The following is a 21,831-nucleotide window of genomic DNA, read 5'->3' on the forward strand; positions in this document are numbered from 1 at the left end:
AGAAACTCTACTTTAACTCTTTTAATCTAACCAAGCCAGAGAAATTGTTAACAGAGATTCAGCTGAGGCTCTTATAATAGTACCGTTTGAAAAACAAATGGGAAAGTGCCTCGTATGGGGACATGCCCCTCCAAGAGCGGTACACCCCTCACATGTTTGTAGAAAACGTGTCACCACTGGGAATTATCTGTCTGCTGTCTTGCTAGGTGCAAAGTCCCTCCAGTTAATCCAATAAATTCAGTAATGGCTTCCAGTCACAGGAAGCCAATGAAGGCACGCTAAAATAGGAGAAATATGATCCTTCTTGTTTTTTTCAACAGAACTCTTGCTGCAGCATTTTGGATCAGCTGAAGACTTTGAACTGCATTTTGTGGACTTCTTCATAGTAAAAAATTACAATGCATGGACTAGTTTTTCACTATCACTTCTGGACAGAATGTTTCTAATTTTGGCAATATTCTGGAGGTGAAAAAAGGAAAATCTAGAATCCTGTTTAATATGGGATGTAAATGACATGTCCTGGTCAAAAATAACCTCAAGTTTGTTAACGTATTAACAAACCAATTTAATGTCATCCAGATTAAGTGATTAAGTTCTGCCTGAATTTGAAAGCAGAAAATTTAAAGTCATCCAGGGTTTGATGTCATTAAGATATGCCTGTAGTCTACGTAACTGATTGGATTCATCAGGATTTATGGATAAATATAATTGAGTACCATCAGCATGGCAGCGCAAATTAATCCCATGCCTTCTGATCATTTTAGTTTTACTAATTAATTGTAAGCATATATATATATATATATATATATATATATATATATATATATATATATAGATATAGATATAGATATAAATATATATATATATATATATATATATATATATATATATATATATATATATAGTAGTCAGACCCGGCTGCAGAAACAAATCACAGGGGGGGCATTCCATTTTTTTAGGGGGGCACACTTTTAAAAGTTTTTTATTACTTATATATATATATATATATATATATATATAGCAATAGTGTAGTCAGTTTTGTCAAATTAGGCAGGCTTCACACCAATTAGGCATTTGAACACAAAAGCCTAATTTTTGTTCCAATTAGCTGGAACAAAAATAGTTAATGGGCAGGTTGTAAAAAAAATTGGGAAGCTTTTCACAACATTTGTTGGGCTTTTAGAAAGAATTACTAACAAAATATATCAAAATAGTTGTCAACGTCGGACAGGAAACCAAAACATTTTAATAAAATGCCATCTCCTACAACTCATACTGGTCAATTTATTTTTTTAAATAAGTCGAATCTGTCGATCTGACATCATCATTGAATAGTAGTTATAATGAATAATATTGATTGGTATGATAAAACAAGAAAAGAATAATGGTTAATTAAGTGTTTGGTCAGTGTAAACGCCCAGGAGGGGTTGAGTTCTACTTATCAACTTAAAAATATTTCATGACTGCGTGTAAGAGATATTATACTGAGAGAAATTAAGTTTATATTAAGGTAGATTTACAACTCATGTTGGGAAGCTATTTATAAATATTTTTTTTCCGGTTGATATATCATGATTGTTAAAGAGATTGTGTGTGTTATGTGGTTGTCTGATTGCATATTTTGTTCGGAGGCCGTATGCACAGTTTTTTTCATTGCTTCAGTGCAGTTGTGTGCTAATGGCATATTCTTATGTTTAATAGTTCTTATGTGTTTAATAGTTCTGTGCTTTAAACGTGAGAGTTTGAGATTTGGGCTTTTTTTTCTTTTAAGTTGGGCAGGTTTTATGCTGGTTTGGGTTACTGGAAACTATCAGTGAGATAGGGTAACCTGTAGTGCTGTGTCTTGACTCAAAGTCCAGCATAAGCTACACGCTAATAAACATGAGCACTGGTGTCAGGCTGAACACTGACTGAAGTAAAAATTCACACTAAAAGAGGTTCTGTAATTACAGCAGGTATGGAGCGCAAGGAGCAGAACAAAGCAGAGTTCCCTTCTGTCTGCAAGTAACCCAAGTTTCTCCAGTTTGGCAGTAGATCTGCTCCTGGTGCTGCTAACTGTCCTAGCTAATCCTCCTAGCGTCAATGTTTACTCCACTTTAGACTTCAGTGCTGACATTTCAAACAGTAATTAATCGCGCTGCTTCCAGCTCGCTCTTGTCTGCTTCGTTGTCACTTTTTGTAATTGTTTGGTAATCAGACCAAATTTCCATCCCGCTCTACCGACACCGACGGTGACCACAGCCGAACACCACGTCGGCGACTGAAGGCTATAACTCAGTGTCCCGCCCCACTCCATCTGTGATTGGCTAGCATGTTGCCTTCAGTCGTTGATTTGATTGGTTAAATTGTATGATTGACACATCAAAGATAGTACTAATAGAACGATGGCCACTCCGAGGTATATATATATAAAAACAAAAGACAGCTTCCAGTCCAGGGCGGGCACAGCTGGCTCACAGGGCGGGCACGGCCCCCCAATGCCCGCCCATGCCGCCGGGTCTGATAGTAGTGCTGTCAGTTAAACGCGTTATTAACGGCGTTAACGCAAACCCATTTTAACGCCGACAATTTTTTTGTCGGCGTTAATCGCCCTAATGTTTTCCCCCCCGCCGCGCTCTCCGGACTGTTTTTCTTTTACCCTCGCCGCTTTCCGTAGTTTCAAGAGTGCTAGAAAACTGTAGCAAGACAGACCCGCGCTGCGCTCACTGTTGCCAACAGTGAGCGCGAAGTTTCTTTTACCCTCGGACACATGCAACTTTGGGCTTCTTTTTTCTAAAAGCGCTTCTAAATTTCATGAGTCACGGGTTGCGTTTTTTTTTTTGGGCACGTTTCTGAAAGTGAAATCGCTTATTTGGGCTCTAAAATAAGTGACGAAACAGCGGTTATTATGAGACCTGCCTGCACTGCCCACACTTTGTATCCAGCTGAACTATCCCTCCGCCATAGGAGCCGACGGTAGTAAAGGCAGACAGAGCAACTCTGCCCGTATTTTCTGCAGTTTACGGTGCAATAACCCGTGATAACTGCTGAAAGTAGATTACTTGGTGCAGATCACCATTTTATCAGACATTGGTTCTGAAGATGAGCTTTTACACGTTGATTAAATTGCAGAAACCCAACCCATAAACCGTACTTTAATGCTTATTAATTTGTTTTCTCTGTATTTGACAAACTAAGGCTGAATCACGTTGCCAAACGAAGGACCTGGAGTTACTAAACAGTTGCTAAACAGTCTCATTCAGGGTACTAAGCTCCTGCCCAGTTGCAAGCAAAGTATAAGACTGGAATGACCTGGAGATTTAAAACCTTTTTCCAGGCTTAAACTATGAATATGGATATAAACAGCAAGCAAAAATATTCAAAGAAATTATTGTTGTTGGTGTGAAAGCTCAGAATTAGATGTGTGTGAGAGAGTGAAAATAATTAACAAAACTTATGACTTTATTGAAATGTACAATTTTTATTAATTTATATGTTTATGCATAATACCATGTCTGGCTTTGTTTAAGAGGCAAAAAAATATATATCGGCATGAAAACAGGTATTTATTTACACATTTGTTTACACATGGTGTAAACATCAGGGCGTCATGATTAGTCATTTAGCCATTAGTCCAGAGTTTAACATTTGGCACCAGGATGTTTTCATTCCAATTCTAAAAAAGTGCTTGAAAAATAACATAAAAATATGCTTTGTACAAGCATGTATTTTATTAGTGTCATTTATTGCAAAATTGCACATTAAAATGCCCAAACAGGCTATTACACTTTCAGAAATAAAAGGATAAAATATGCGATTAATTTGCGATTAATCTCGAGTTAACTATCGACATTATGCGATTAATCGTGATTAAAATTTTTAATCATTTGACAGCACTAATATATAGTAAAGAGAATTGGGCCAAGCACCGAATCCTGTGGTATTCCACAAGTAGTCTAGGAGTTTGAAGATGTATTAATTTCATGACTAAACTGGAATCTCTCAGACAAATAACATTTATACCAGCCTAATGCTTTTCCCTTAATCCATACAACATGCTCTGTCATGGTTTTCACAGTTCTTGGTTATTGTATGTAGTTTTCCCCAGTTAAATTTAGACTGGTTTTCTTGTTCCTCTGTTGCTCTCTCACCCCCTGTTGCCAATAGCTCACTCTCCTCAGATATGAGGAGAGAGAGCTCCTCTCATTTTTCACTCACCGCTGGTGACGGGAAACAGTACCACTGTTTCCCGTCACCTTGCCTGATGGCTTCTTCGTTTATACCCCAGGTCTACCTTTTTTGTTTCGCTCTGGCGCCTGCGCATCTCAAGTGTTTGAGTTTTTTTATTTTTTTATTTTCATTAAACTCACCCATAACAGCTCCCTGCCTTGGTCTCACTGCATTTGGGTCCTCCCACAACCGCTACCAAAACATGACAGAAGAAACCAGTCCTAAGATGGACCCAGCTGAGACCATCCCGGGTGACACGGTGGAACCCTTCTTTAAGGACCTAAGAAAAGTTTTGGACTCCATCGATACACTTAGCCCGACTTGGGTGCGGGTGAGTGCAGCTGATTGTATGCGGGACATTTGGAAAGATAAAACTACACTCCTGTCGCTACTTGGAATAACTGGCCTTTTTGAGGAAGTCGAGAGGAACCAACAAGCTGCATTTGCTCAGCTCTTCAACAAGCCAACTCCACCCAGACTATCACTCACCTCTTTATCTGCCTCTCCTATTGTAGCTGCCACCCCCACTTCTTCATCACCAACTGCAGTTTCCCGCTCGCAGTCTAATTCCTCCCAGGGCAAACGGGACTGCCACAACCGCCGCCACAGCTGCCGCCACAGCCACTGCCACAGCCTGCACAAGAACATCCCCATCGCCCCTCCAGGGCTCAACCTGGTGCTACCATGTCTTCTTCGGTGGGTCCCATTTCCGGCCGCTTCCGTTATGTCTCCCAGTCAGTCAGAGCTGCTTTTCTTTCCGTCTGCACCTGAGTCCCAACCTTTCCAGTGTCCTGTGAAGAGGGGGTCCAGGTGGATCCACCTCCGGCCTGCACTCTGGAGTTCTGCGGGGAGGGGGTTTAGGCGGATCTGTCTCCAGTCTGCTCTCCTGTGTCCTGCGAGGAGGGGGTCCAGGTTGATCCGCCCCCAGTCTGCTCTCCAGTGTTCTGCAAGGGGGGGATGGTGTCCAGGTGGATTCGCCTCCAGTCTGCTCTCCAATGTTCTGTGAGGAGGGGGTTCAGGTGTATACACCTCTTGTCCACTCTCTAGAGTTCTTTGAAGAGGGAATCCAAGTGAGGACCCTGGTGCCATCATGGCTTCTCCGGTGGGTCGGCCTGACGTCACCACAGCTTCTCCGGTGGGTCGGGCTAGGCGGCCCCCAGCCAAGGCGGGCGAGGGTCCTGCTCGGTCGCTGGCTACTGAGGGTCCTGCTCCATCTAGAGGGTCATCTGACTCACCCGCCAGAAACTCTGCCACGCCGACGTCTGCCTCGGGGATGCCCGCCAGAGCCCTTAGTTTGCTGTTGGGTTGTTTTTGGTTTGGACTCCCAGCTCCTTCTCCACACCTGCGATCACTTAGTCAGTCTACCCCTGCCTTTTTTTCAGCTCCTATCCTCCCAGTGTTTAAGCTCCTCTCATTTTTCCACTCACTGCTGGTTTCTACTGTTGTTTCCTGTCACCGTGCCTTATTCCTGAGGTCGAAGTTTGTGTTTCGCTTTGGTGCCTGTGCATCTCCAGTGTTTGTAAGTTTGTTTGGATTTTTGTTAAACTCACCCATAACAGCTCCCTGCCTTGGTCTCTCTGAATTTGGGTCGTACTACAATTGCTACCAAAACATGACATGCTCAAGTCTTTCTAGGAGAATATTGTGATCAAATGCAGCACTGAAATCTAACAGAACAAGTACAGACACGAATCCAACATGTCTGAAGCCATGAGAATTAGTGACTTTCACCAGAGCTTGGTGCTATGATGAGTTCTGAAGCACAACTGAAACTCTTCAAAAAGGTTATTAAATGTGTACGCTCACCTACATGATTAGCAACAATTTTCTCAAGATTTTTAAATTAGAAGAGAGGATTAGATAAAGATCTGTAATTTATTTAGTCATCTTGAAGAAGAGAATGTTTCTTAAGTAAACATTTAACAACCTGCCTTAAAAGCCGGATGTACATATCCGTTTACTAAGGATAGATTAATTATATCTAAGATGGGGACAGTAAAATGGCTGCACAGTGGCGCAGTGGGTAGCGCTGTTGCCTTGCAGCAAGAAGGTCCTGGGTTTGAGTACACCGCTGGGTCTTTCTGCATGGAGTTTGCATGTTCTCCCTGTGCATGCGTGGGTTCTCTCCGGGTACTCCAGCTTCCTCCCACAGACCAAAAACATGACTGTTAGGTTAATTGGCTTCTCCAAATTGTCCTTAGGTGTGAGTGTGTGCGTGAATGGTTGTTTGTCCTGTTTGTCTCTCTGTGTTGCCCTGCGACAGACTGGCGACCTGTCCAGGGTGTACCCCGCCTCTCGCCCAGTGAACGCTGGAGATAGGCACCAGCAACCCCCGCGACCCCATGAGGGATAAAGTGGTTCGGAAAATGGATGGATGGATGGATGGATGGGGACAGTAATCAAAGGGAATAATTTGGTTGAGATTGGGTTTAACATACAAGTTGAAGGTTTAGATTAAGCTAATATTTAGATAATTCAGAAAGCTTAACTGCATCTAAACAGTTCAAACACCAGTCAGGTTCTACAGATTCCTCCGTGCTGCCTCACTTACTGAGGACGAAGTAATCATGTTTAGGAGGATGCCAGTTATTTTGTTTTTAATAGAATCAATTTTATTCATAATGAATTCCAGAAAATCTTACTTCTGAGAGCTGAGGGAAGGGATGGATCAACAGAGTTATGACTCTTTGTAAGGTTGGCAAGTTTGTACTAAAAAAAGAAATCTAGGATTATTTTTATTCTCCTCTATTGATGAGGTAAAAAATGACTCTAACTTTGCAAAGGTTCAACGTGGTGAGAGACAAAAGGAGTGTAAGAAAAATCATTGATGGACAATGTCTCCCCCCATGCACATAGCTGTTGCAGAGCTGGAGAGCTCTTTTAGTGACAGACTTCTGCATCAATCCACAGGTTCTTCATCCCAGCTGCTGCTAGACTTTATCATCTTGTCATATTCTGGGTTTTGTTTTGTTTAATGTTTGTTATTTGATTAGTCAGTTTACTTCCCTGCCTTAGGTTCTATTTCTGTTTTGGGTTCTGTCTTGTTTGGTTTCTGTTATAGCTTGTGTATTGTTTTAGTTTACCCTGTCATATTGTCAGTTTTAGTCTTAGTGGTTATTTATGTTTTGAATCCTGTCTTAGTAGTAGATCTGGTTTCCATTATGTGCTGTTCAGTCCAGCTTAGCTTCTGTTTCCGGCCACTTGTCCTGTCAGCCCTTCAGCCACTTCCTTGATCACTTCTACCTGTTCTGCTTAATTAGTTTTCACTCTGCTCACCTGTTGGTCTACCTATTTATTCCTGCCTCGGTTCCCTGCACGTTGCCAGAACGTAATTTCTCATTCACCTGTCCACTGGTAAGAGCCCTCCAGCATTCTTGTCGTCTGCCTGTCTGATTTCCTGTCCTGATCCCGTATTTTTGAGTCTACCCGGTTCCTGTCAGTTTTGTTTTCACCTCGATTGGATGTCTGCTCTGTACCCCGCTGTGGATTGTTTTCTGTCTGCCTGCTTGACCCATCATCACATCAATAAACCTCTTAAGCATTCGCACTAGTGTCTGGCTGAAAACCGCGTTCTCCTCCTGCTAAAATCATTACACATCTGTGCTGTTCACAACATACTAAATAAGTGTTTACAAACATGCTAATGGTTGTAGGGTTTTTGATTTGATTATGAATCATTTACACTGTCTCAGATGCTAATATCCATGTGTACATGTATAATTATGCATATTGCATAATGTTTCTCACATTGATCTGTAAATTGGCTGCTGTCTGTCCTCTATTTACCCTGAATATTACATTTCTATCTGAATATGCCATGTTATCAATAATTGCACAATATTTTCTTGTTCCCTTTTGATAAGTTAATAGTTTTTTGCTTTAGAATTTAGCTTTAAATTAGCTTGTTATTCATATTATTAATCTAGTGTGTAACTGTCTGTGTTTTTGCCACTGTTAAGCCCAAATTCCCCCATTGTGGAACAATAAAGGTATTTCTTAACTTATGAGTAATGACACCATGTTATGACACTAATGCCCTTGACTGACATTAATGAGACAGAAAATGCCCAGAGAGAGAGAGAGAGGGGGGCGGGGTATGCAACAAAGGTCTATATCAAACACCAGACAGCTCTGGCGAGCCTCTGCAATTAATAACCTTTGTAAATGGGAGACTTGCTCTACTGCTATAGCACACCATGCCTCCATTTTCATCAAAAGATTTAAAGTAAGTTAGACTTTATACAATTTCTATACTGTCTCAAAACATCCTGTTCTGTCCAAGGGTAAAGGCTGTTTTTCTCTGCAAGTGCATTAAATTTTGTCAAAGAAATATAATTAAAGTCACATGACATAAAAAGCTGTACCCCGTTTGATCCTGAACCTATCATTTACTCTACTGCTGCTAACTAGTAGACCTAATATTGAAGAATAAACTGAAGGATCAGACAACGCAGACATTTGCAGTGATTTTACATATTATCCCCTTGGATAATAGGCGTTATTTATCAGATTGGATTACTTGAGGCTTGGTATAAAATGCATATTTTTTATCTTATTTGCTTTAAAAAATTCCATTCTTCTCTGTTTTTGATTATTCAGAAACTGAGAGTTAGACGCCTTGTCCGGCCATTCTTCCTATTGCAGAACTCCTCTCTGATGAAAAAGACACTGAAGTGCATCAGGAGAACTCTTCCTGAGATTGCCAGGTAGGTGACTACTTCACTCTGTAGATCAGGGATGTCTAAACATTTGGTCAGGTGGGCCAAAAATGTCGAGTCAAAACTAGTTGAAGCCCAAAAACTAAAAAGCCAAATTGCCCAAATATTATTGTTGTTTTTTTTTTACCAGAAAAAGTATGCCATGTTTTATGTTAATCATTGTAGATCCAAAACTTAAAAAGGGTTTAGCACATTTACCTTTTTAACAGATAGTCATCCAGTTTGTAAATTATTTTGGGCTCAACTTAGAATAATAGATGCGATAGACTGGCGACCTGTCCAGGGTGTAAAAGGCAAAAGGCAAAGGCACATTTTTTTGTATATTACATTTCAGCACAGAGAAAGTGCATTACATGATTAAATTACAGGAAAATAAAACAGAATAAAAGCAAGTAGGAATAAAATGTAGAAACAAAATAGAACATGGAAATATAGAAACTAAAAGCAAATATTAAAAACAGTTGGACTGATGTTTCAGTAAAACTGTTTAACTAGAACAGTCGAAGGCAGTCCTAAACAAATGTGTTTTTAATCTTGATTTAAAGGAACTCAGGCTTTCTGCACTTTAACAGTTTTCTGGAAGTTTGTTCCAGATAAGTGGAGCATAGGAACTAAATGCTGCTTCTCCGTGTTTGGTTCTGGTTCTAGGTATGCAGAGTAGGCTGGAGCCAGAAGACCTTAGTGGTCTGGATGGTTGATACACTGATAACAAGTCTGTGATGTATTTAGGTGCTAAGCTATTCAGGGATTTATAGACTAACAGAAGTATTTCAAAGTCTATTCTCTGAGATATAGGGAGCCAGTGTAAGGACTTTAGAACTGGGGTTATGTGCTCTACTTTCTTAGTCTTACTGAGGACGCGGGCAGCAGCGTTCTGGATCAGCTGCAGCTGTCTGATCCACTTTTTAGGCAGACCTGTAAAAACACTGTTACAGTAATCTATTCGACTAAAAATAAACGCATGGATTAGGTTCTCCAGGTACTGCTGAGACATTAGTCCTTTAATCCTGGAAATGTTCCCTGTGCACCAAGTAAGGTCTCTGCTAGCTGCTGGTTTTCCTGCTGCCCCAGTTGTCTAAGTTTACTTTTATACTTTGTTACCTGGATCTCCTGCTACCCCTGTACTCCAGCAGCCCTGCATCTCCAAGAACTCTCTCCGGTCCTCCAGCTCCTGCTCCCATCTACACCCCCAGTTCCAGTCCGGTACAGCCTCTCTGGTTTCCTTCCTCCACTACTCATTCTTGATTCAATAAACTCTCAGAAATAAGCTCCATGTGCGTGGTGTGCATTCTGGGTTCATCTAAGAAAAATTATGACAAAATTAAAATATAAATTGTTTCTTATTTTCAGTGTCAATAAAGGAAAAGCAAAATTTGAAAAGTGATTTGAGTTTCATTCTCCATTTCCATTACTTTAAAACAGAAACAAAAAAGGCCCATTTTTCAAATTTCACTTTTCCCTTTTTGACAATGAAAAAGAGAAACGCTTTGTATTTCGCTTTTCATTTTTTTTTGTTGAAACAAAAGTCAAATCACCATTTGTTTTTGTTTTTTTAATTTGTGTTTCTGAAACGAAAATCCAATGACCAAAAGATGCACGGACCAGTAACCATATCCGGTCTCGGAATATGAACAAACAAGCCTTTTTTTCGTTTCTGTTTAAACGCATTTTTGTTTTTTGTTACCCAATCAATCAATCAATTTTAATAGTCAACTGCAATTTGCATTACAATCGAAAATTCAGTTCCAGTACAACCGTCCATCACATACACTTAACAAACATTTTGGGGGGAACGATTGACTGAGGCCTTGCGTTGCCAGGAACACACCCTGTCGGCCACTGCTACATGAGCGCTAGCCATTAGGTGTGTTCCCCAAACTGCCCCAAACCCCGCTTTACACGGGGTCCCCAGGCGCTGCCCTTGAGATCTGTTGAAAAAAGATTTACACTGGGGGAGTGGAGGGAGATAAAAACACAATTGCACAATTTGTGTTTCCACACAAAATGTGAAGCATCCAACAAAAAACCTCATTTGCACGAAAAGCACAATCAATGACAAGACACATCTATGCAGAAGGTAAACATTTGAGTGCTGGTCGGGTAAAGTCATCTGTATTTGTGAGCATATGTGTGTCTGGGTGCATGTTGTGTGGAAATCTGTATGTCCACGAAGGCCGTCCTCCGGCAGGCAAGTGTCCTTGATGGAAAGTCTTATCACTCTGCCGCTCCGGCTTGACTCCTCCACAGATGTCCGCAGGAATGTGGGGGGGAGGGGGGTGGGGGATTTGTGCGATGTCGCCATAACAACTCAGGGAGAATTTGATAGTGGGGAGTCCGATTTGAAAAAAAACAGAATTTGTTATGAGAACAAGCTGACACCAACTTTTCTGTCAGCCTTAGAGTCTTTTCGCCGCTGGCTCCAGGATCCAATATTCCAATAATCCAATCGATGGGCTAGTAACGTTCACACTTCCAGATTTTATCCCATCTCACCTCTGTGGACCACAACCGCGGTCAGCTTATCAAGCCGTCCGTTTTGTTCATTCAACGACCTCGTGATCGCGTCGACTGCCGCTGGCAGTCTCATCAGGGCCATATTTACCGCCAGCAGCTTTTGAAGGTGTTGATACATTAAATATCCTCCGAGGCCAAAAAAGAGGAATCCAAGTATCATAAATCCGAATAAGTAGACATCTTCGACATCCTCAACAGAAAGAATTGAGAGGCACACCGTGGACCATTTCTGCCACGGGTCCAAGATGTATCCCGCAAAAAAAGTTCCGTCGGGACAGGCACGCTCCCCGGTCCTTTGCTTTCCAGTTGAAAAAATTTGATCAATAGCGTTGAGAGACCAGCTGACGAGATCCATAATTGCATTAGAGCTTTTGGTTGCTATGAAGAAATGGCACAAAAGACACAAGACTAAGCAAATAGCAGGAGAGTGGGGGCAGGGGTTATAGCAGATAAGGAGCTCTGGAGAGCTGAGAAAAACCGACCGACCTCGAGGAGAGACAGAACAGAAATGGAAAATTAAATTCAAAGACATCCATCCATCCATTTTCTGATCCGCTTAATCCCTCATGGGGTCGCGGGGGTTGCTGGTGCCTATCTCCAGCGTTCACTGGACAGGTCGCCAGTGTGTCGCAGGGCAACACAGAGACAGACAACCATTCATGCACACACTCACACCTAAGGACAATTTAGAGAAGCCAATTAACCTAACAGTCATGTTTTTGGACTGTGGGAGGAAGCCGGAGTACCCGGAGAGAACCCACACATGCACAGGGAGAACATGCAAACTCCATGCAGAAAGGCCTAGGGTTGGATTTGAACCCCGAACCTTCTTGCTGTAAATTCAAATCATTTTTCAAATTTTACTTTTCCCTTTTTGACAATGAGAAAGAGAAAATATTTGTATTTCAATTTTCATTTTTGTATTTTACAACAAAAATCAAATCTGCATTTGTCTTTGTTTTTTTAATTCCTGTTTCTGAAACGAAAATCAAATGACCAAAAGATACACGGACCTTTTATAAAAAGTATAAGAAGTGTGATTATTACAAGACAAATCCTTTGTGCTATATTAACATTTTGAATGATAAAGATTTTTAATTTGTTGGTTATTTTCGCTGAATAAAAATAAAAAGTCTCCATTTGCATCAACCACCTGTGCTGATGGACCAAATAATTTTTGAAGTGAAGTTGGGGACCGCACAAAATCATTCTAAGGATCACAACCTGCTGTTGATAAACATCTGTAGGGAACACAGTTACTGGATCTAATGCTCAAATTGTTAAACCATCCATGATGGCTGTGCAAGCACCTGGGATACTTTTAGCAGATAACCAGAAAGTGACTTTTACTCAGTTATTTCTATTATTTCACCATCAAATTAAAAACTTACCAAAGACTGGATAGCTTTCAAACCTCTGTCAGTCAGTGACTGCTTCCCTAAATTGTGACTACACTCTCATAATAATATATGTAGACTGGAGTGATTTATTGAGAGTTATAATATAGTATCACTTTCAAATGACAGAGGTCTGAAAAGGACAGTGAAGTGTATTGTTTAGAGTATGTTTTTGGTACAGTTTCTCTTAAAAACAGCAGCACTCCAAATACTGTGCAAACTGCACAATCACTCCTGTTTTAGACTCCTAGTAGGTGTCGGTTTTCAGAAAAACCGAGCAAACGTCCGGTTTAAGCCTGTCTACTGTTGCGATGACCCGGATAACTGAGAATTGGCACTGACATGATGAAAGTGTAGTGTGTAGTATTTACATAACATAGACTGTTATATTCACAAACAACATACTGTGAAATGGGCTGGTGGATTGTCAGCAGTGGTGTTTCTGTGATCTTGTTTATGCGTGTCTGAGAAGGGGCATCTGTGAGTGCCAAGGTGAGATGGATCAGATCCCAATTATTGCAAGTAACCAGACACCATATGTGTGTTTGATTGAGACAGTCAGAGCAGGGGATCGAACTGGCAACCCACAGGACAAACTCCCTTACTCTTGCGCCACTGATGTCATTCCTCAAGACAAGCGTCCTCTCTGAGCGCACAGACTGGGGAGTGTTCAAAGCAATCCTGTAAGGATTGACACTGATTGACACAGGCAGACAAGGCAGAATTCAGCCAGACCAGCAGAGGTTTCTTTTAAAAGAAGCTTTTAATCACAAAATCAAAGTACAGGGGACAAATCCAAACTGGCTGTCAAAACAAAAAGATGACACAAAAAATAAACAAACGAGCAGGGCAGACAAGGCAGGAACAGACCGGACAGAATGGCTCAGGTTTCTAGACGAAAAGGGGTCAAAAAGCAAACCAACGTACAGAATTTGCAGGCGGAGACTCACCCAAACTCAACAGGACAACCTGGCACTGATGTCTGGTCTCAGCAGTTTATATGGAGGTGGAATCAGGTGAAACCGGTGAGAGGTGATTGCAGCAGGGGTGGAGTTAGGCAGGTGTGCAGAGTAAGTAATTAGACCAGACATCAGTGCTGAGGCTCAAAACAAGAACAGATCAAAAATTCAAACCTAAACTAAGAAGCTTCTGAAGACATAACTAAAACAGTAAACAAGAATCCAGACTAGACATAACTCAAAAAACAGCCAGCTAATAAAAGACAGGAGAGAGAAGGAAAACTAAAACTAACATAAACCAGAACAGAACTCAGAATATTACATGGGATAAATATTTGGATCACCCATCTAAAAATACACTGCAAAAACTGAACTTAAAATAAGTAAAATGTTCTCAAAATTACCTGCTCAAATCAGGACAAATACACTAACTTTAAGAACATTTAACTTATTTTTAGATCCGTTTATGCAGTGTAAAATAAGGCGGAGCCTGTCTGAACCATGTCTATTCACTGTGTTGGAGAATGTTGCTGCAGGTTCCCGGGGCAAACACTTCCTTCTTCACACTGTTTTCAGTGACAGAGTTTATATTTACTAACTAAATATTAATATTTACACCTTTATATGAGATATTGTGTCTCAGCCATTGTGGAGGCGAGGAGAACACGTTAATAAAAAAAGATTTTAACCGCAGTGAAATCATTTTTATCTGCTTAATTTCGTGGTATTCACAGACTACGGTCACTGGTAGGAACGGAAAGCGTTGACCGAGCTAGAGGTCCCCGAAGCGACTGTAGGTGCTAGGGACAGACCAGTCCTTCTTACGGCTGTTTTCAATCACGGACTAAATATCAATACTTACACCTTTTATATGAGGTCTTTTGTCTCAGCCATTGCAGAGATGATGACACGTTAATTAAAAGAATTTAACCCCAGAGAAATTGTTTTATTCTCTGGCTTACTTTCCGGGCTGTCTCAACGGTGCGAGCTGTCAAACCACGCCCATTTTGAGCTTGCCTGGAGCGGCCAACACTCACAAAGCTTTATATTAGATATTTTGCCTCAGCCATGGTGGGAGCTCGGAAAACAAGTTAATCAAAGAGATTTTAACCACAGTGAAATTATTTTATCGGCTTCATTAGGCGCGGAATTCCTCGCTGCGGCCAGCAGTGAGCTTGAGAGCATTGACCGAGATCAAGCATCTGTAGAACAACCAGAGCTGCAGAAGCAAACCACTGCCTCACCCAGGAAATAATAGACAATATTTAAAGCTTTATATTAAATATCTTGCCTCAATCGTGGCAGAAGTGAGAACACATTAATAGTTTAAATATTTTTTTAACTGCAGGGATTTTACTTTTATGGCTTTGATTGTGTGCTTTATACCAGGCTGCAATCTGCTCCACTAACGTGACTGTGCTTAAGCTCCTTTCTGCAGCCACCTCTGTGGAAGCACCCCGCTGCTACCCCTGGGTGCTTTATACAGAAAGACTGGCCGGCAGCAGGAAAATAGGCCGTGGGCCAGAATCTGTACGATGACTTTTGGTATGAACTGTCAGCGGGAAACTTTCTTGCACCGGGATAAGTTGCTACACATAGCAGTGATCTCAAAACACCAATGTTCCCACGTTTTCACTTGCACAATAATAAGTTATAGCCGATAAAAAATCTAAACTGGTGCGCTCTGGTCCAAGAGGTCACGTGATTCGATTTTTGCTGCTCAGCCAATCAGATCGCTGTATTGTCAGCTGAGCGCGTTCAACCACGTCACCTTGGCTGCGCCCGTAAGGTGTTGTAAACATTTGTTTCTAGACGAAGAAAGCCCAAAAAATAGCATTTTCTGGCGCCAGTTGGCAAAGATCTTGATCTTTGCCAACTGGCAAAATAAATAGCCCAGACCATCCATCATTCATTTTCTAACACGCTTATCCCTGCTGGGTTCGCGAGGAGTGCCGGTGTCTATCTCCAGCTGTCAATGGGTGAGAGGCGGGGTATAAACTGGACAGGTCGCCAGTCCATCGCAGGACAGAAATAGCCCAGACTTTTGCCCAATTTACTGTGATATCACCAAGACCTGCTGCGCTAGGATAGCACAGCCAAACGACTTATCCCCGCCAGAATTTGTATACCAGCTGTGTCGGGAGAGTGCTTGAAATCAATAAAACGTTTAACCTCCATCTTTGTGAAGTCTAAATATTTTTAAACATCACATTCTAATAAAATTAAATAGATTTTTTTAAACTCCTAATGAATTGTTTTATTTTTAAAAGCGACATATCTCGTTTTCTTTATATGGTAAATATCTCTATATGGTTCTTGGTTGAATTAAAATCTTATTAAATCTGATAATTTTGGCTGTACCTTTTTTTCAGTGTTCATTTGATCACACGAGAAACCCGCTTTATATGATCTATTCATACGGGTCTAGCTACCAAAAAAGAAAAAGAAAAAAGACGAACAAGTAAACAGCTGTGATGGATTCAGATTGGTGGATTTTTGGTTTCAGCAGACAAATATGCGACAATCTAATAACATAAAGCTAATATTTTCCTGACACATCTGGAAATGACCACAGAGCCGTTTACTTTCTCAGAACGTGTTATATTGAGTGATCAATCGAGTTTTAACCTACATAGCAATCCCTTATGATCGCACTAACAAGTGTTACATTTTCATTTTTTTCACACTAACTGAACGATAATGTAACGACACCATTGTTATATTTCGTTAAGAAAAGTAAAATATCTTCATTTCCACGCCTAATAGGTTGGAGTTGAGGCGGAGTTGACTGGATTCATTCTTCCAGAAATTGAATGATGGATGGCCTGGGCTATTTATTTTTTCTTGCCATCAAGATCTTTGCCAACTGGCGCCAGAAAATGCTATTTTTGGGCTTTCTTCGTCTGCAAACAAATGTTTACAACACCTTACAGGCGCAGCCATGATGAACAGTTGAACGCGCTCAGCTGACAATACAGCGATCTGATTGGCTGAGCAGCAAAAATCGAATCACGTGACCTCTTGGACCGGAGCGCACCAGTTTAGATTTTTTTTATCGCCTATAACTTATTAATGTGAAAGTGAAAACGTGGGAACATTGGTGTTTTGAGATCACTGCTATGTGTAGCAACTTATCCCGGTGCAAGAAAGTTGCCCCCTGACAGTTCATATGAAACTTCTTAAGGAGATGTCCTACAGATTCTGGCCCACGGACTAAAAGGCAGACAGCTACTGCCTTGTACCGCATGGGGTGGATGGATGGACACTTCAGAGACGAAACTTAACAGCTTTCAGTGTGAAATGAGAGAAAGCCTCGATAAATCTGATACTGTGTATAGAAAGCTGAAGTGTACTTTTTCTTTTTTTAAAACTATTCAGGCGTGGTTCATGGTTTGAAAATATTAAAAATATATTTTGGTTTGACCCACTCTGTTCATAGTGGTCCTTAATATTAATGTTGCTGTTCAGTTCTTCTGGGCTTTTTCGGAGAACACCTTCTCATTTTTACTCGCCCTGTGGCGAATCACTGAAAAGAGTGGTGTTCCCTCTCAAGTCAGCTCGGTTTGGACTTACTCTTCAGTAGAGCCCCAAGAACCCGAACTGGCCCTGAAAAAAAACCTGCCCCTGAAACACTCAAAAGTGAGCGGAGCGGTGAGGTACGCATCCATTATAAGCCAGTGGAACTGACCCTTTCGGACCGAACCTGAATGGTTCTCATGGTTTAGTGATGCAAATCTAGAGGTTTGTAGGCAAGGGCCATGTCCGCAGAGATCTGACAATTCAAAGTGAGGAGCTGCTGCTGCCTTGTAACTTGCTGGAATGTTAAAGTAGATCTGGTCCTGTGCATTGTACTCTCTGGTTGGAAACTTTATGAATTCTACATGGTTAAAGTCTTCAGCCATGATCACAGCTGCTTCTGGATTAGTATGGTTACCCCGGAGATGACTTTGAAATGCATGTTGGGATTCCTCCTTCTCGATCCTGGGTGTTTCTGCTGCTCCTGTGTTTTGGTGCCATCTTAAGTTCATGTCAGGATATGGGTACTCTCTGCGGCTGGCCTGGTGTTTGTCTGCTGCAGCAACTGGTAGCTGCACATTTTTTACCCTTCTCAAAATCTCAGGTCACAAATTGGCACATACACCTAATTCACACAAACATGGCTACTCTAAACACATGCACACACACCTTCACACACACACCTACAATCCAAATGGTTAAATGTCATACAAACACAGGTTTCTATCTTGATGCCAAAAGAAATCCTGATTTGATAAAGTCAGTCATTCAATTAGGAAATCATCTCCAGGTATCCATTTTGTAGAGAAAAGCTGCCCCTGGCATTTTGTAGGCCACTTGCTTCTTAATATAAATTCCTGAAATACCACAACAGGACATGAATAAAAAAACAAAACAAAATCATAACAACAATAAATTATGAATTTAAATATTCAAAGGTATAGATTTTGTAATTTGATCAAAACTGTTTTTTGTTTTTTTTGAATACTAAAAATTAATTGGATTTAAAAAAGAGTAAAGGCTGACGTTTTTATTATGAGACCAAAGAACTGAATTACTGGTTTTGTCTCTTAAGGTTGCATTAGTGGGAACTCGTTTTGTTCTAAATCAGGATTAGGTCTGTAGAAAACTTAAGCAAACAATCAAGTGTAAGATTAATGCATGTCTGTACAGCGGATTGTGTGCATGGTTTCCTTCATGCTCTGGAAATCTATCATAAAGCTCTCTATATTTTATGTTGCATATTTTCATCCCATGTATGTAATTTAATGCTTTAGTTTACCTTTTCTCAACTTTGTAAGAGAACAGGCAGAATGTAAGGTAAAATAATGCATTTTTAACTGCTGTTTATCATTCTGTCCCTATAATTTTTTTCCCGTCCATTGTGTGAGGTGTAATAAGTCAAATACTTTGGAAATTCCCTGCCCTCTGCAGCTGGCCGTCTGAGAAAGGCATCCATTTTGTCATTACATGTATGTCTCGAGTTTATGTAGTTGTGATCCAGACCAAAGCACAGACAAGAGCTGGGAAGCCGAATGTTGAATTATTATTAAAATGGGGAACCTTACAAGATGGCAGTGATGACAGGGACCAAGAACACAGCAGGATGAGACCAGAACAGGGTAGAGTGACGGAGGACCTAACGATGAGTGTGACTAAACTGGCAGACTAAACTGGGATCAGCAGGTGGCGCAAATTACACAGGTGAAAGGAGTGAAGACAATTAAAAGGGGGAAGAAAATAACGTGACAAACTTGAGGGCTCAGGGGAGAACTAAAAAGAGACTGGCATGTGAAGGCAACACCTCAGGGCAGTAACACCCACACTGGAGAAGTGGCTCCAACCGATACCTGGAGAAACATCACACATCTCAATTTATCAGACATATCAATTCTCAAGCTCAAGCCCCCCGGGCATGACGTAGAGCCTCATGATTTAGAGTTCAAATTTAGTTGTTTCACATCCAAGTATTACATTGTAGTTCCCTAAATTGTGACTACATTGTTATTGAAGCAGTGTTACATTGTTTCTGCTGGTGAAGAGTCACTGGATCCTATAACATCCATCCATGTCCAAGTTCACATCCATCATGGACAACACCTTTCACCCCCTACACCAGACTGTAGAGGAGCTGAGCTGCTCCTTTAGTGACAGACTTAGACATTGTGTCTGTAAAAAGGAGCGCTTCCGCAGGTCATTCAGATTATAGTGCAGCATTGTATCAGATTATACAATGCTGCACTATAACTAATTATAACATCATTATACCTGTAACTATAACTGTAACTATAACTGTAATAACCAACGTGCAATAACTAATGTGCAATTCTATTTAATACACTGTGCAATAATCCTGAAAGAAGTGACTTCTGCTGCTATTGCCACCTGAATATATGTCAATACACATGTATATAAGTCACCGTGAATGTATATAAGACATTCTCTGCCTTATTTCTATTTTGTATTTGTATTCTTATTTTTATTATTTGCATTTTTTTGATCCACTGTATAAACAAGGACACACTGTATATAACCAATGCACCTTGTCCTACTTTTGGCACCTTCTTCTGATTATTGACTACTGAGCCGATGTGACAAGTGAATTTCTCAAATGTGAGATCAATAAAGCCTATCTTATCTTAACCCTTCTGTTAAATCTGTAATTACTGTCTTTGCAGTGTGATCCTGCTGTTGGCTCTGCACCTCTGCCTCTTCACCATGATCGGTATGCTGCTGTTTGCTAAAAATGAAGTGAGTTCATGTCCTTGTGGTCACACCTGTTTGTGATGACATTTCACAGAGGAAAACTGCATCCCACATACTTTAAAACAAAACCTCAAAAACAAAATGGATTTGTGGAATTACATTTAAAACAACCTAAAAAAATATTTGAATTGTCTAATCATTGGACAATAGGTGTAAAAATCCCCCAGTTTCAGTTATACTTTAGGGAATTAAGAAATTACTTGTAAGTTTGTAAGTTTTTTTCAGTTCAGCTCAACTTTACATTGCATAAAGGCTTGTTGTAAGAGTAAAGAGAAAGTTCCCGTGTTCAAATGTGAAGGTTTTGCATATTTGGACATAATGGTTAGAATTTAACTTTAAAACTCCTACAACTATTGGATTTTACATTGTTGTGGAAGAATTCCACATTTCTCTGCAATATTACTTCAGTTAGTTAACACTTACAGATATTCACATCTGTAAACTTCTCAACAGAGCACTTCAACCAGATTAAGGTATTGACTTTAACTAGACCATTGTCATGTGTTGATTCTTTTTTTTTTTTTTTTTGGGGGGGGGGGGGGGGGGGGGATTTTTTGCGGCTCTAGTGGCTCGCTTTTTCCGAAAGTAGTCTGACAGGAAGGGGGGTAGAAGAGGGGGAGAGACATTCGGCAAAGGACCGCGGGTCGGATTCGAACCTGGGTCGACCGCGTCGAGGACTAAGGCCTCTGTATATGGGTCGCGCTACCCACGCCCGTCATGTGTTGATTCTTTCCTCTTGTAGCTAATTTGTTGGGGATTTGCTGTTGTGTTTGGGATCGTTGTCCTTTTCATAACCCAATCTATGTCAAAGGTCTTGGAGGAATAGATGTTAAATTTGGCAAAGTATACTTTGATACACAGCTGTCAAGTAATACCAAATTACTACCTGTCCACCATAATGCTTGACAAATACAACTTTACAACACAATACAATACAACCTTATTTATAAAGCACTTTAAAAACAACACTACTGACCAAAGTGCTGAACACTGGTAAAAACAATAATGGTAAAATAACACTAATCCATCCATCCATCCATCCATTTTCTCGCTTTATCCCTCATGGGGTCACAAGGGGTGCTGGTGCCTATCTCCAGCATTTCAATGGGCGAGAGGCGGTTTACACCCTGGACAGGTCGCAAGTCTGTCGCAAGGCAAAATAACAACAATATAATACAAAAATATACTTACCAGTTCTAGTAAATCAATTAAATTAAAAAATACTTTATTAATCGTAAAGAGAAATTAAATGCATGTAACTCATGCTATAGGGGTTTCTTTAACGAGTTGTAGATGCTGACGGCTCTGGGCTGGAAGGATCTCCAGTAGCAGTCTGTCTTACAGCGGATCTGGAGAAGCCTCTGACCGAAGACACCCTGGAGATTAGTTTAAAATGAAGAAGATTATGGATAACCCTGAGCATTCTCTTCATCAGACTGTTGTACTACAACAGTCTGATGACAGTTGTAGTGGAGTACCCAGAATAGAGACTGTGTTGTTTATTAGGTTGTTGAGCTTCTTTAAGTCAATTACTCTGATGCTGCTACCCCAACAGATGATGACAGAGGAGATCATACTCTCCACAACAGACTTAAAGAAGATCTACAGCCTATTGCTGCAAACATTGAAGGACCTAAGCTTCCTTAAGAAGTACAGTCTCCTCTGTCCTTTTCGTAGACAGCTTACCTGTTGTGTCTGCAGTCCAGTATGTTGTACAGGTGAACCACCTACACTTCTTCTCCGGGGATGGAA

The 21,831-nt window shown here is 40.8% G+C and overlaps 1 protein-coding gene across 4 annotated transcripts in view; it reads left to right on the forward strand.

The window, feature by feature from the left end:
- The window catches only part of tpcn2 (two pore segment channel 2), a 102,613-nt gene that overhangs the window by 38,880 nt on the left and 41,902 nt on the right, over nt 1-21,831 (forward strand). For 3 of the 4 annotated variants that reach the window (XM_012856023.3, XM_021312590.2, XM_021312591.2), the window contains 2 exons: nt 8,809-8,915; nt 19,992-20,064. In XM_012856023.3, coding sequence (XP_012711477.2) covers nt 8,809-8,915; nt 19,992-20,064 — 180 coding nt within the window. The remainder of the gene's footprint in view (nt 1-8,808; nt 8,916-19,991; nt 20,065-21,831) is intronic. The other variant, XM_021312589.2, reaches the window with a different exon arrangement.

This window comes from Fundulus heteroclitus, unplaced genomic scaffold (genome assembly GCF_011125445.2).
Source record: "Fundulus heteroclitus isolate FHET01 unplaced genomic scaffold, MU-UCD_Fhet_4.1 scaffold_57, whole genome shotgun sequence".
Classification (NCBI taxonomy): Eukaryota; Metazoa; Chordata; class Actinopteri; order Cyprinodontiformes; family Fundulidae; genus Fundulus; species Fundulus heteroclitus.